Source organism: Schistocerca nitens, chromosome 2, assembly GCF_023898315.1.
Source record: "Schistocerca nitens isolate TAMUIC-IGC-003100 chromosome 2, iqSchNite1.1, whole genome shotgun sequence".
Lineage (NCBI taxonomy): Eukaryota > Metazoa > Arthropoda > Insecta > Orthoptera > Acrididae > Schistocerca > Schistocerca nitens.
This window is the reverse complement of record NC_064615.1, coordinates 313,266,379-313,281,143: the sequence shown is the minus strand read 5'-3', so window position 1 is coordinate 313,281,143 and position 14,765 is coordinate 313,266,379. Positions and strand designations below refer to the sequence as shown.

Here is a 14,765-nt window from a genome sequence, read left to right as displayed (position 1 = left end):
ACTTTTCCGCTCCTAGCGTTTCGCTTATGCGCTGCACATCTTCAGAGGTGCTCCTGATTCCGCTAAGTCTCGAAAACTGATGCGTCGGACGTCGGGGGCTACAGAAATACCGTGAAAAAAAGGGGTGTGCAGAAGTTTACACGAGATTAGTAGAGATAATTCTTGTCAGAGATAAACCTTAACCATCGATTTTCGTCAGTCAAAGGTTAAACTTATTTACTAATTCTTATACATTCCTGACATCGTCATTCTGGAGGCGATCTGTAGTGTATGGTAAAGGAAGAAAACTTCACAAGTCAAAATCGCTAACAGGGCATTTTATTGGATGACCGGTTTCGACAGAGCTATGCTGCATAAGATCAGATGATGGCAGCATAGCTCTGTCAATACCGTTCATCCAATAACATGGTTTTTCAGCGATATTGGTTTGAGAAGTTTTCTTCATTTACCGCTTATCAATTCTATTGAGCTGTTATCCATCAAGCACTACGTTCCGTGAACCACAACTGAAGAAAAGTCACCAGCTTCTGAGACATCGGGTCGTGACAGCCTTCATTCTACAATACAGAAAGTAATGTTTTTTCTTTGCGACTTCAGCTTCAGAAGTGGCAGAAGAACGTAACATAACTCATTATATTTCTGGAAAGAAATTAAATTTCCTTCATTGGATGTTTCTTGTGTCAATTTTCCTTTTATTTTGCGTACTACGATGGGATTAACGGGTTTAACACTTTTCCTGAAAAATGGCTACACCGGCGAAACGTCGTAGTGTACGCAACAGAAATAAAACGTGTATAGAATACAGGCAATACGAGAAAGTATTTTATTTTAAAAACTGTATCATGGCTGCGGACGCCATTGCGGTTAAAATACTAGCTTAAAAACGTACACTGTGACTTGTTAATGTACGAAACGTTGCCTACAGCAATTGCAGGTAATTTGCAGATAAAATTCCTTTTGCAGCCTTAAGCCTACAATTTAGTCAATGATTAATTCCAAAAGTTCTGTGTGTCAAGCTAGAGACTTGGTGGTTCACACTGGCAATATACAGCACGTATATGAAAGAAAAAGTACACCACATTGGTTTGATGACTTTCGTCTTGTTGATATGCTGGCCAAGCTCGTAGTATGAATTAATTGTAAATGCCCTGCAGTTCTCATGTATCCAATATAAGATCGTTAAACGAACACTAAACAAAGTTAAAGCTACATGTTGTCACACAAAACTAACATAATCGATATTTCGTTAGCATACCAATATTGTCTTAATATTTGGCTTGTCTGTCTTTTTGCTTACACTGTTTTGTCTCAGGCTTGTCTCTTTGGGTCTCAGGCTTTCTTCTTTACTTTACTCCTTGATAGTCTGACATTCAGCAAGCTCCCACTATCATCCTGATACTGAAACGTCATTGGTTAGAGTTATTCTTATTATACATTAGTACTCTCTCTCTGAAACTCTGATCGGTCGCGAAATGGAAACCACAGTGAAAATTAAAAATGTTTTGCAGCAGCCACACCTTCCAGATACTTCTGTACGTTGTCACCACTCTGACTTAGGCGATTGTCGTAGCGTGGTACCAGTTTCCCAATACCCTCGCCATAAAACAACACCGACTGTGCTATTCGCCAATTCTTTACGATGGTCTGCAGTTCGTTGTCTGCGCCAAAATTTTGTCTTCATCGCAAGCGGTTTTTGTGATCAGAGATGAAAATCAGAGGGAAACACGTTGGAACCATTATGGGTGACGATAAGTATCCATCGAGCGTTTTCATTGGCCCTGCAGTGTGTGACCGAGAACTGTTGTGAAGGAAATTCATGACAATTACGTTGCGTGCGGTGCATGAAATCAGGAGAAATCACTCAGCAGGCACTTGATGGGAGACACTATTTTCTAGGCATCTTTACGTGGGCACTGCCTGTTCCGAATTGAAAACAGCGACGTGACACAGTCGATGGGTATACTAGAGACACAGCCCAACACAGCTGCGAAAAGTTTCATCTGATTTTCACTGTGATTTTCATTTCGCGACCGCCCAGACCTTACTTTCAGAATAACTCTCATATACGGGATAATTCAACTGCTCCTCTACCTATGAGTTTTATGCAACCTGCAACGCCAGCAAAAACCACACACGAAATTTTCACGTTCTATCGCCAGCTATGTGCGATCTATTAGTCCTGCAGAAAAAATGAACAGAACATTTTTGTAATAAAATTAATGTTGTCATATTTTGGACTGGGATACGTTTCCGCTGTAGGTAACGGTTTTCGGGGTACTCGAGAAAAACGCGTTTGAGTATCACTTTTGTATATTTTTCTTGAATATTTTAAAGACTATAGCCTCCAGGGTAAATGTATCCTAGACGAAAATTTAGCTACATTAAATTTCCTGCAGAAATATCCTGTTCATTTTTTCTGTAGGACTACTAGGTTACGCATAGCGGGGCGAAAGGATGAAACTCGTGCATATGGTTTTTGAAGGAGCTGCAGGTTGCATAAAACCCATAGGCAGGGGCAGCTGAATCACGATGTATACACAAAATGCGTAGGCATTCACACATTTCTCTCATTTTCAACTCTAATGTTGTGTGGTCACATAAACATTGAGCAATGAGACATTTAAAACTCAGAAACCCATACCCATGGCAGAACACAATACCCGCTACCTTCTATTTTTGTCGCAGCGTCTCTACCTCATCACTACAGATTTAGAACTCTTCAGTGTTCTGGACGACTTAGTGTATTTTTGTGGACTCTTTGAGATCGGCTGGAGAGTGACCCGGTGTGGTTGGGCCGCAGCTACCTGGACTTCATCAACCTGATGGCGTACGACTTCCACGGCAAGTGGGAGCGCGAGACGGGCCACAACGCGCCACTGTACGCGCCCTCCTCCGATTCGGAGTGGCGCAAGCAGCTGAGCGTCGACCACGCGGCCAACATGTGGGTGAAGCTGGGCGCGCCCAAGGAGAAGCTGGTCATCGGCATGCCCACGTACGGCCGCACCTTCACCCTCAGCAACCCTAGCAACTTCAAGGTCAACGCGCCCGCCAGCGGCGGCGGCAAGGCCGGCGACTTCACCAAGGAGGGCGGCTTCCTCGCCTACTACGAGGTACGTCCAGCACACTATGTCGTCACCAGACGACGTCCGGCCATAACTGTGGGTTCTTTTCTCTGGGACGAGGCTCATCAAACTACAACACCTGAAATATCATAATTACATAAATGAATGAAAGATTTACTCCTTCAAACAGGAATACTGGAGAATTTACTACAGCTGTCACTGACTAGTAAAGCATCACTAATTCACTTATTAACAAACTGTTTTCGTGCTGTACAAAATGCAACATAACTAAAGTACATTTCATCAGAAACTTTTGATACTTGGTTCTGCACTATGATGTTGACTTCTTCAGATGAGGTCATGAACTGGGAGGAGAGCCCTTCCGTATTGACCTCTGGTAGAAGGGCGCTGCTGTGCTGAGAGGGGAGGCATGGTCTTCAGAAATATATGAAGATACCATCTTCATATAGATAAGGCTTACCGGGCAGTGATCTTCTTCAGTGCGGATGCACTCACATTGCCCAAACTCTTACTGGAATCGGTAGATTGACTGCCGCGAGTAATGAGAATAGTGGGCAGGGGTACTACAAACGTGGTGTGTGGACAGTAAGTTAGAAGTGTGGATCTCACGGAGAGCGAGCCATTGACAAGTCTCTGCAGCGCACTGTCCTCTGTGTCACCGGTGGCTCATAGTCCGGCTTTCACCGCCGTGCAGTGCGGACGTGTCGTTGTTTCCGCCTGCGGAGCGCGCGCGCTCGCTGTTGTTTACATTTCCGCGGCCGTCACTTACGCGTCGCTTACGTGGATTAGAACCATGGCCAACCGTTTTAGAAAATCAACATTACGATTCACCTTCTGCAACGACTACGCACGACCAAGGGCCTTGGAAGTGGAACGCTTCCTCCGCGACGTTGCTAAGATCCCAGCTTCCGACATCTTGGGCATCCATTTGTCAATCTTAAGCAGTACGGTGTACGTCAAAGTCGTCAGTGACGCGGTATGTGAAAGAATACTTCGTGACACCAACCATGGATTACGCTTTTGCCACGCCGACGGCAATGTCGGAGCGGTCACTGTCGACCACGCCGGCTTAGGAATGCGCACCATACGAGTTTTCGAACTCCCGTTCGAGCTCCCGGCGGAAGACGTTATCGCGGCTTTTCGCCCATATGGCACTGTACATGGCCACACTGCCGAACGCTGGGCGCAATTCCAAACGTACCCCGTTCTTAACGGTGTACGGCAGATCACCATCGATCTCCATCGCCACGTGCCATCTTACCTGCAAATTAGCGGGTGCCGCGCGGTTGTCATATACGACGGCCAACCCAAGACCTGTTCTGGGTGCGGCAAAGAAGGCCACCGCAGATCTGAGTGTCTTCAGCGACGAATCACCCAATTGCCAACCGCTACCGTGGCACCTCCGGCTCCGACGACGGTTTTACCGATCACCTACGCATCGGCGCTCTCTTCTCCTCCCACCGGCCGCCGCATGTCGGACCATGTACCGGTGACTCTTCCAGCTGCTACGGATACCGCCGGGGCCGACACGTCGCGCTCACAGCCTGCTGCTACTCCGGCACCACTACCAACAGCGACGACTTCCGACCCCCACCCGCCCGACCATATGGACGCCCCTTCACTTGACGTTCCCGCGACGCCCTTCCTCTCAGAGCGACGCGACTCCCTTCCGTCTTCCGACACGGAGGGACGAACCCGCAAACAACGTTCACCTAAGAGGCGCAAGAGGAGGCGCCATACGGTCTCGGAACGAGACGGATCGCCTCCCCCTGATGCTCCAGAGGCCATCCGACCCGACGAGACCTCGGAGAACCTGCACGACGATACGAACGAGGACAACATGACGCCGACTGTGGCTGTGTCGATGCCTACTCTACTGGCTCGCCCAGGTGCTCCTGAACCAATGGACTCCACCGTTGCGACTGCCGCCGAGACGTCCTCCGCCCCTACGACCGACGTGGAACGTACGACCATCACAACGACAGCGCCTTCAATGGTGTGGAGTGAGGACGTCGATGAGGACCCGGACCACACGATGGGGACAGAGTTACCCCAGACGGAAGCATCGTTACGCCGCTGATAACGCCGTCAGGTGGCGTACGGCACGACTCACCGTTGCCTCGCCCCTCTTCATCCTCCGCCGGTGGAGTTCCCCTCCACGGCGGGGTACGGCTCCAAACCTACCGAATAGTGACGATCAACACTAACACCATTAGCTCACCCGTGAAACTTCAACTGCTGCGAGAGATGATATGGGCATCGGACGTCGATATCGCACTACTACAAGAAGTACACTTGGCCACACTTCCAGACGTCGCGGGATATAACACTTATCCTTCTCCTGGTGACCACCTGGGACGCGGCGTAGCCATCTACGCCAGAGAAGGCATTCCAGTGACCGATATCACGTACCTTCCATCTGCCAGAGGCATGGCCGTCACCGTCATGGGGACGCGTATCGTCAACATTTACGCTCCGTCAGGCTCCACCCGCAGACGCGACAGGGCACTCTTCTATTCAGAAGAAATCGCTCCTTTGTTTCTTGGACGCTGCGACCATTACTTGCTTGGGGGTGATTTTAATTGTGTCTTGCACCCCAAAGATCAAGTGCCCCACTACAACACCTGTCAAGAACTGCGTCTTGTCGTCCGCGATCTGTTGCTCCGCGACACTTGGGAAGTTCGGCACGGCGACGCGCCTGGATATACTTACCAGACGAGTCACTCCGCGAGCCGCCTTGATAGGAGGATTTACGTCTCTCGGGAACTCACACCTGCAGTCCAAGGTGCAGAACTGTGGCCCCTGGCCTTTTCGGACCACTGTGCCTACATCTGCAACATTCTCTTCCCCAAGCAGGTGGTCTGGCGTAGTCGTGCACCGTGGAAGCTAACTGAATAAGTCACCTGGTGTCGACGGATTGCCGATAGAATTTTATCGCGCTTTCCTCACACTAATGGCGTCACGGTGGAGAACGATGTTTCATGAACTGCTGACGATGGGGAACGCCGTACCGCCGTCCTTCGTCACGGGAATTATTATACCCATCCACAAACCGACAACAGGTGCGACGACAGCACATTACCGTCCCCTGACTCTGCTTAACGCCGATTATAAAATTTTTACACGCCTACTGGCAACGCGATGCCGCAAGGTCCTGCCTAGCATTCTATCCCCGGAACAGACAACTCCGGGCGGCTCAGTTAATATACAAACGGCCACAGGAGAATGTCGCGATTTAATTGCACTGGCAGCGGCGTGCAGACTCCGCGCCGCAGTGGTTGCCATTGATTTTGACAGCGCATTCGACAAAGTGCGGCATCCTTTTCTGTTCTCGGTGATGAACCGCATGGGTTTTCCACCAGCCTTTATCGACGTTATCCGGCGCCTGTACGGCACCGCCGAATCGCTGATTCAGGTTAATGGCCGTGTGGTGGGACCAGTGGCAATCCGGCGTTCCGTACGGCAAGGCTGCCCACTTTCGACCCTACTCTATGCCATAAGCCTGGAGCCACTCATCGGGAGTCTGACGAGCCACCTTTCTGGTCTCACTTTGCGACAGCACAGTTTTCGATGTCGTGCGTATGCGGACGACCTCCTCCTCTTGATCCGCTCACGGAGTGAAACACACACGGTACTTGATTTGATATCAACGTACGGCGCTGCAGCGGGCAGTAACATGAATGTGGCTAAATCCGCGGCGATGCCCATTGGACGCGGCCTCTCACACGACGACTTAGCACCTCTCCCGTGTGTACAAAAACTACGATACCTTGGTATCATTTTCACCTCCACCGTGCGCCGCTCCGCTGCCATCAATTTTCGGCGTGCACTCCAAACTATCCGCACGACGATGCGACAAAATCGTCTCCGACGACTCGATTCTTTACAACGTGTCCAATACCTCAATCAACATGTGGCGTCCAGAATGGTCCACATCGCACAGGTCCTCCCGCTGCCATTAACTATTGGACGCAGCCTCCAGGCTGCCTTCGGATACTTCCTTACGGCCGGTACGCTCTTTAGGGTCCGCTACGACACGCTCACCCTTCCCATGCGAGCGGGAGGCCTCGGCCTTGTCAATGTGCGACTCCGAGCGGCGTCCTTGTACATGTCCACCATGTACAAGCAGTGGCACGCGGGCACCTCTCTTACGCGCAGTTTGCTGGAAATTCTTGTGCCCGCGACCATAACACCACCAGTGCCAGTCGGACACATCAAGCACCATCTGACGCACATTTCTGATTTCATCGTCGACTTCAGTTATGCTCACACACACTTACCGACCACGCGTTCTCCTCGACCTAAAGATTTTTACACCCCACTGCTTCGATCCCTATCCAGAAACAATATCGAACTCAGACATCCGTCCAAGCGGTGGCCCACGGTTTGGCGTCATATCCACCAGCCTTTTCTTCCCTCCAACGTCCGGGCAACATGGTACCAAGTCGCAAACGAAAAATTCGCCACAAATCATCGCCTTCACGCCATCGGACTAATGGACTCACCACTTTGTTCCATTTGCCACTTCGTGGATGACGATGTCCATCAACTGACTTGTGCTGCCACCAGTGACGTCTGGAAACTAGCCCGACAGTTCGTTGCCTGTTACCTCCGCGTTCCGCCGGACTCGATTGCCCCATGGACTTTTATCCATCCTGAGAATACTTATTTCCCCGCCGCCAAAAATCATGCGATTGTATGGGTCAAGGGATGGACGATCGCCTACATGTATAACGATGGCGACAAATCACGCCTCGATTTCTGGCAGTACTTACAAACCGCCCACAATCAAGTCGAACACCGACCGCGCTACCGCGCCTTCTTCGCCAATTACCTCCATGCGATCTTTACGTCACCCCCGCTCAGTTGGATGGTGCCACACGCCGACAGCACTCCCGCCCCCCTGCTGACATCTGAGACTCCCCGCGCTACTTTCTATATTGTAACCCACAGAGGAGTAGACGCATGGACACGCGCCTCCTTTCTTTTATGCAATATACCAGAACACACTGGTTTCTCCCTCACTCCACTGTATATTGCTTCACACCTCTTAGCTTACATCAGTATTATTATTCTTTTTTTCCTACACCTTCTTCATAAAAACAAAACAAAAAATTGCTCGCCTTGTACGAGTATAATGTCTTGTGTTATTTTCGCCGGAAGGGTGGCATTTCTGTTGTATTTCAGTTTGTACCAATAAAGATCTTTTGTTAATTTCCCTGTTCCTGGTAAAAAAAAAGTTGGTAGAGCACTAAAAAAAAGGGTTAGCGTCTAAAAAAAAAGCGGTTCCAGGCGCGTCAGTCCGGACCCGCGGCCGCTACGTTCTAAAAAAAAAAAAAAAAAGAGCAGCTGGCATAAAATATTTTTATAGCCTCTTCTGTCTGAATGCTGAAGACGTGAATGTAATGGTAGCGTAGATTCATCTATTTCGCTTTCTGACACACCGATATCAAAATTTTATCCAGTAACGATTTTGCGGCAGATTTCCTGCAGACTGTCCTCCTCTGGACGCCGTATGCGGCAAAGCTCCGGGATCCATTTGCTGGCTACCGGCAGCGGCCGTGGCGACAGCAGCGGCGCTGCACTCCCCCAAAAAAAAAAAAAATAAAATAAAAAAAGTCGGGTAGAGCGTCTGCAATGTAAGCATGAGACCCCGGGTTCGAGTCCCGGTCAGGGCACACATTTTCAACTGTCCCCGTTGATATTTATCAACGCCTGTAAGCAACTGATGGTCTGGGTTTTATTGTAATTTCAGTCTTCAGAAATGTCGCTCATACGTCGTTGCGGATTGCAGGAAGACTTCATTAAAGTCCGTCATATCGATATGTGTTCTCGAATTTGGTGTGGCAATCTCTGTACGACACGACACTACGTTTCCACTGGCTTTATGCCGTCCTCTCTCTCAGAGTCCATTTCAGTTTGTGCACTACGCCCAGCGTCTGCTGATGGCATCGTATGCTTGATGATGCTCGACATGCTGAAACGTTCCATCCGTCCACTCTCGAAGCTTCTGTGGAGTCACGCGAAATCACACTCACGTTCGCGACCGGAATGCAAGTGCTCTTGGCGATGTGCGGCGAGCGAAACAAATTACGCGACGTGCTGCAGCAGGAATTCACTTGAAAATGTTTCTTAGTGGATCCGGACTGATCATCTGGCTGCAGAGGACGGGACCACGCCTATACTTCATTACTGATTTCGTCCAAGTTTCTTTTATACTAGCCTATAAACCTGACATTGCCGGGGTATTTATTTTTCCATTTTTTTATTAGAATTGTGGTAATTATGTGTATTGACGACAGTAGTCGACCAACGGCTATATATCTACTTTACATATACTAAACAGTCTGTGCACGTGGGTTACTCGATGAATATTGCATCGCATGGCGGTGAGGCTTCAATTCAATTACGTCACCTACTCATTTTATTAAGCACGAAGTCAATTTTTGCGTGGTACGGATTTTATAGGAAGTTGGATGCTGCAGCACGGTCGAGGCTATTCCACACCTCCGCTGCGAGAGTTGTCCATCTTGACTATATGGGCCCGCACTACACATTGTGCAGTCCCATCGACCATAAATCAGTCTCTGTTTACACGTTCTGCTAACTCACCTGGAGTTTCTGTGGAGCATTACAGACAGAATAAAAAGCAACATACAATGACATAATTTAGTGTAATATCGAAAACAATACGTTTCCACGTCTTTGTGGAAATACCTTTGAAAGTATGAAACAGTCGTACAAATAATTATGCACATTCTACAAGTAAATGAGTATAGCTGCTTTCCCTGTGTACGACGCGATTCTGTAAACGTCCCCATGGCAACACCTCTTCACAACGCTATAGATGAGAGCTATTTTCGCTTACAGCCACCTGCGTTTCGCAGTTGAAAGCTGTCAAAAGCGCTGCTAGGTGTCAACGGTTTCCTTAAGTTGAATCGACTGTAGGGGCGTCTTAGCAGTAAAGAATAAATATATTACACTTCATGCATGATGCGGCAGCTTTTCACACGTCTCATTGTTTATGATGTCATATTTCCTGAAATATGACAGGCACGTGGTTCTTACAGTGACTGTCGCCTGACAGTAAGGGGCATGTATACCCAGTTTCGTTGGGATCGGCCCAGTGGTTTACACACACACACACACACACACACACACACACACACTGGATTTTTGTAGTATGGATGCAAGGCTTGGCCAGAAATTAAAGTGACGTGAATTGAAGCTCCAGATGGCCTAGTGTTTGGAGAAAATAGCATTTTGGAGCGATCTAACGTAAATGGCTCATGTCTCATCTAACTCCAAGAAAAATGCTATTTTTTTTCTAAACGCTTGGCCATCTGGAGCTCCTCTTCTGTCACTTTCATTTCTCTACAAGCCCTGCATATAACATAAACTGGGACGAAATCGGTTATGACGAGTAGGTGCGGCGTCTTTGTTAGTTTCAATAAGGGTTTCCAGCGTCACTTTTACCTGGGGCACAAGGTTAAACTTCTCAGAACTCCAAAGCCAATAATTAAAAGCCCTTTAGCTTACTTTCAGGAGAGTTCCTAGACTCGGTCGGTGGAGTATGTTGACAGCTAAATGTTCAGTATACTGCCTTTAGCTGGGTCCTAAAATTTTCAGACATTAATCTCCACACAACAAGACAGCAATACATTTCAAAGTCTATAGGGAAAGTGTCATAGAAACACTTCACTCTAAAATTTGCACGAAAAAAAATGAAATAATTGGTAAGAATTAACACTAGCCAAGCTCATCACTTATGTCAGAGTTACTGGAGACTGTGATACCACCCGTCTGATTGTACCAATGACGTCATCACCTTTCCGAAAACCCGTATTTCGAGCGTATCCAACATGACAACCATGACATCGATCATAATACCCACAAAAATAGAAATACCAAGCAAATCAGTACACTAACTAAAGACAGTGAAATTATTGGGTCAGCCGGGCGAAAAAAGAGATTTCGGAACGGGACAAACTAGAAGTTTAATAATAAAAACAACACCGTTAAAGACGCAACACTCTGCCAGAAAATAAGAAAAAAAATAGCCAAAACTGCCAAAAAGAAAACCCTACAAAACGATGCAAAACACAGCATAAGGTCGCAGTATCCCACTCTCCAGTCCATCTTTATAGCTCAACCCCAGACCAGTATACCAATAACCTCCTCTCCCCGCCACCACACAAGAGCAGGTATCCCAATCTGCATTTCACCTACACAGCTCAGTCCTAGTGGATGATACCAATAACCCCCACCTCCCACCCCCCCCATAGCTACAGAAACCGATATCCCAATTTTCATTTCACCTATAGAGTTGAACCCTAGAGTAAAAGTGCACTTACGGAGTTGTCGGCTTTCTTTTTGCGAATTGCAGTTGGTAATTGTACGCACGGTGAATGATGAGAAGTGAAGACGACGAATGAGGAGTTGGATAGGACAAGACCCGCGACAAAATAGTTTTCGATAAACATCGTAAGGGAGTTCAATATATTAATGAACATTGACACACTTAGCATCTCCCGTCATTTAACTAAAAACATTAATCCACTTACTCAGTGGTTACGTGGGCACCTAAGAGTGACGACGTACTGCGCCTTATAAGACAACATTCTGCACAATATATTCCATTGTGCCGCCAAGATATTTCGTACACTCCACATCACGACTGTAGCACGCTAAATGACACAACAACATGCTTTACGAACACATCGCCGCCACATAATTAAACCGCTAGAGCACGCCAGCTCTTGATACACCTTGCCGTCTGCAACAGCATTTCACTTCCACCCCAAAACATACACACAGGGGCTGGATGGCGTCACACAACGCGTTACGCTAGGGCGCAGTTACGTCACAGCTCAAAGCAGACGTGTGGTATCCTACAATCAAGTATACCCCTTTTATCTAACACTACCTTCTGCTAGATAATGGCACCACGCTTTACTATTAGGTCTCTCTTTTTATCGAAAACTCACTAATCTGCAGAAATAGGAAGTGCTCCCATGTTTAGGAAGCCATTTCGAAATAAAGTCGCTGTAAGCGAATATCTTGACATTAACAGTGTTGCGTATAGAGATACTGGCTATTAGTGACCTATTAAGTTATAAATGTAGAGTAATATAGTAGATAGCGATGTAGACAGACTACATTCGAATGTGTGTGGACATATAAGGTGAGAATGTGGGTCTCGCGGGAGGCGTGCGCGAGATAGTCCCTGCAGTCGCACTATCCTCTGTGCTCTCGGTGGATAAGATGGATAGAGCGTCTGCTATGTAAGCAGGAGATCCCGGCTTCGAGTCCCGGTCGGGGCACACATTTTCACCTGTCCCCGTTGATATATATCAAAGCACGTCAGCAGCTGAAGGTATTAATATATAATTCTAATATGAAAGTTTGGGTCCGTCCGGGAAGCGCGCACGAATATCAGAAGTCGTTAAGGCGGCTGCTCGTGAGAAGCAGGAAATCCGGTTTCGAGTCCCGGTCTGGCACAAATCTTGATAAGTCACTAATAGGCAATGTCGCTATGTCCAAAAGAGCTAATGCCAAGATATTACAGTTCAACGAATTTATTTCGGATTAATTTCGGACGCCTCTCAATCGTCATTGATGTCTGTTCCTCCAAACATGAAAGTAAATAGTATATCGAATTCTTACAGTCGCCCGTACTGCGTTTAGTAACTGATCACAAAGATCTCCTTCTCACCACTTTTGAAATACGTGTCTTCAGGAAAACGCACGGGGAGAAATCGGGACTGTATGGACAATTTTTAATGGCTTCCCGGCGAAACTTCTGCAGCGTACGCGAAAGAATATTGACAACTTGTCGGTGGGCACACGAGACATTCGCGGCTATTGACTTGCTTCGGATGAAGAAGTGCACGCCTGGCTACGATCATGGTTCCGTTGACGGCGTTGACAGTCTTGTCTCAGAGTGGAATAAATACATTAACTGCTATGGCGATTACTCTTGAAATAACTTTACTTTTTTCATGTCTTCACTATTTACTGATCCGTTATTCAGTTGATATGTTGTTGTTGTTGTGGTCTTCAGTCCTGAGACTGGTTTGATGCAGCTCTCCATGCTACTCTATCCTGTGCAAGCTTCTTCATCTCCCAGTACCTACTGCAACCTACATCCTTCTGAATCTGCTTAGTGTATTGATCTCTTGGTCTCCCTCTACGCTTTTTACCCTCCACGCTGCCCTCCAGTGCTAAATTTGTGATCCCTTGATGCCTCAAAACATGTCCTACCAACCGATCCCTTCTTCTAGTCAAGTTGTGCCACAAACTTCTCTTCTCCCCAATCCTATTTAATACCTCCTCATTAGTTACGTGATCTACCCACCTTATCTTCAGCATTCTTCTGTAGCCCCACATTTCGATCAGTTGATATATCGTATAATAATCATCACGCCCAACGGTTGAGTACGTAGCATAATCCTCGGTTACACTTGCGATTTTGGGTGTTTTCTCTTCTTTCTACGCTTGTATAGTCCGTTTGTACCCGACAACAGACTCAAATCACGAGTTTTCAGAGTTAGACTCGCGAGTCGATTGTCCGAGCGTACGGAGACGGCGGGTTCGGAAATGAGGCTGTAGGACTCAATGGCAAGTATAAAGCGAATGTACACAGCTCGTTTCTCATCCTTTCCACGTATCCATCCAACAAATACGATTTTTACTATGGGAGCATGACTCAGTGGCGGAAAAAGTGGTTTATCCGTGCCTTCAGTACTCAGAGGATAGATGATTTACCGAGCACTTGAAGCTGTCTTGGCACCGCAACCAAGCGTGTCAGCCACGCCCCTAGTAACAGTGCACTTGGAATATTTCATGTTCTCAACTGCTCGACTGAATGTGTTCGGTGCACCGCTGTGCCAGCCTAGCCGTAACCGACAGGCTCTTAATTTTATTTCGATTTCTCGAGAAAGTGTGTATTAAAGATTGTATCTCCAGTTCGACGTACGGTCGTAAGCGCTCAAGTCTATTTCATTTTGTCTCGTAACTGGGAAAGGAAGCTCGTAACACGCAGAGAAAAGAAGTGAATTCATCCGCGAGGACCAATAAGAACGGTGTATAAAATATAGGTGGCAAATGAGTGGCTGTAGAAAGCGGCCGAAACATCCAGCCGGCCCAGCGGCTGCTTTCCTGCTGGGCTGACACTCTGGCATTATTCACTGCGGCCGTCCTAATAGGAGGGAGGGAGGGACACGCCCGCTGCACACTGTGATCCTGCGCGCCGCTCCGCGGTCCATTTCTCCTAGCGCCCAGGCGATTGTTCGCGATCGCTTCACGGCCCTGCGCGGCCCGGCTCGCCTCAGCTGCGGGAGAAGGACACGTCAATGGCTTTCACATTCTTCCAGCCTGACACGTTCAGCTTCCTTGTATCAAACACGGAGCCAGCGCGGCCAGTCAGTTTGTCTATAACGGCATTCGTTCTGGAATATTTACACGAGGGCGGTCTGGAAAGTAACCTCCACGTCGCTGTAAATAAAAACCTAGCGTGGAAATTTTTTTTATTAGTCTCTAAGACGAATAAAGAAATGACACACCGTGAACTAATTATCCGAATGTGAAGTAAATCGATAGATATATCGTACTTGGACAGACTAATAGAAGACTACAGTTTCACAAAAATCAGATGATTTATTCTCCACCTCCGGCGCTTAT

General features: G+C 47.6%; 1 protein-coding gene across 1 annotated transcript in view; it reads left to right on the top strand.

Moving 5' to 3' along the window:
• Window positions 1-14,765, top strand: part of LOC126236082 (probable chitinase 10) — a 390,810-nt gene that overhangs the window by 263,587 nt on the left and 112,458 nt on the right. Inside the window, exon 7 of the mRNA XM_049945145.1 lies at window positions 2,801-3,110. Within this exon, the coding sequence (XP_049801102.1) occupies window positions 2,801-3,110 (310 nt within the window). The remainder of the gene's footprint in view (window positions 1-2,800; window positions 3,111-14,765) is intronic.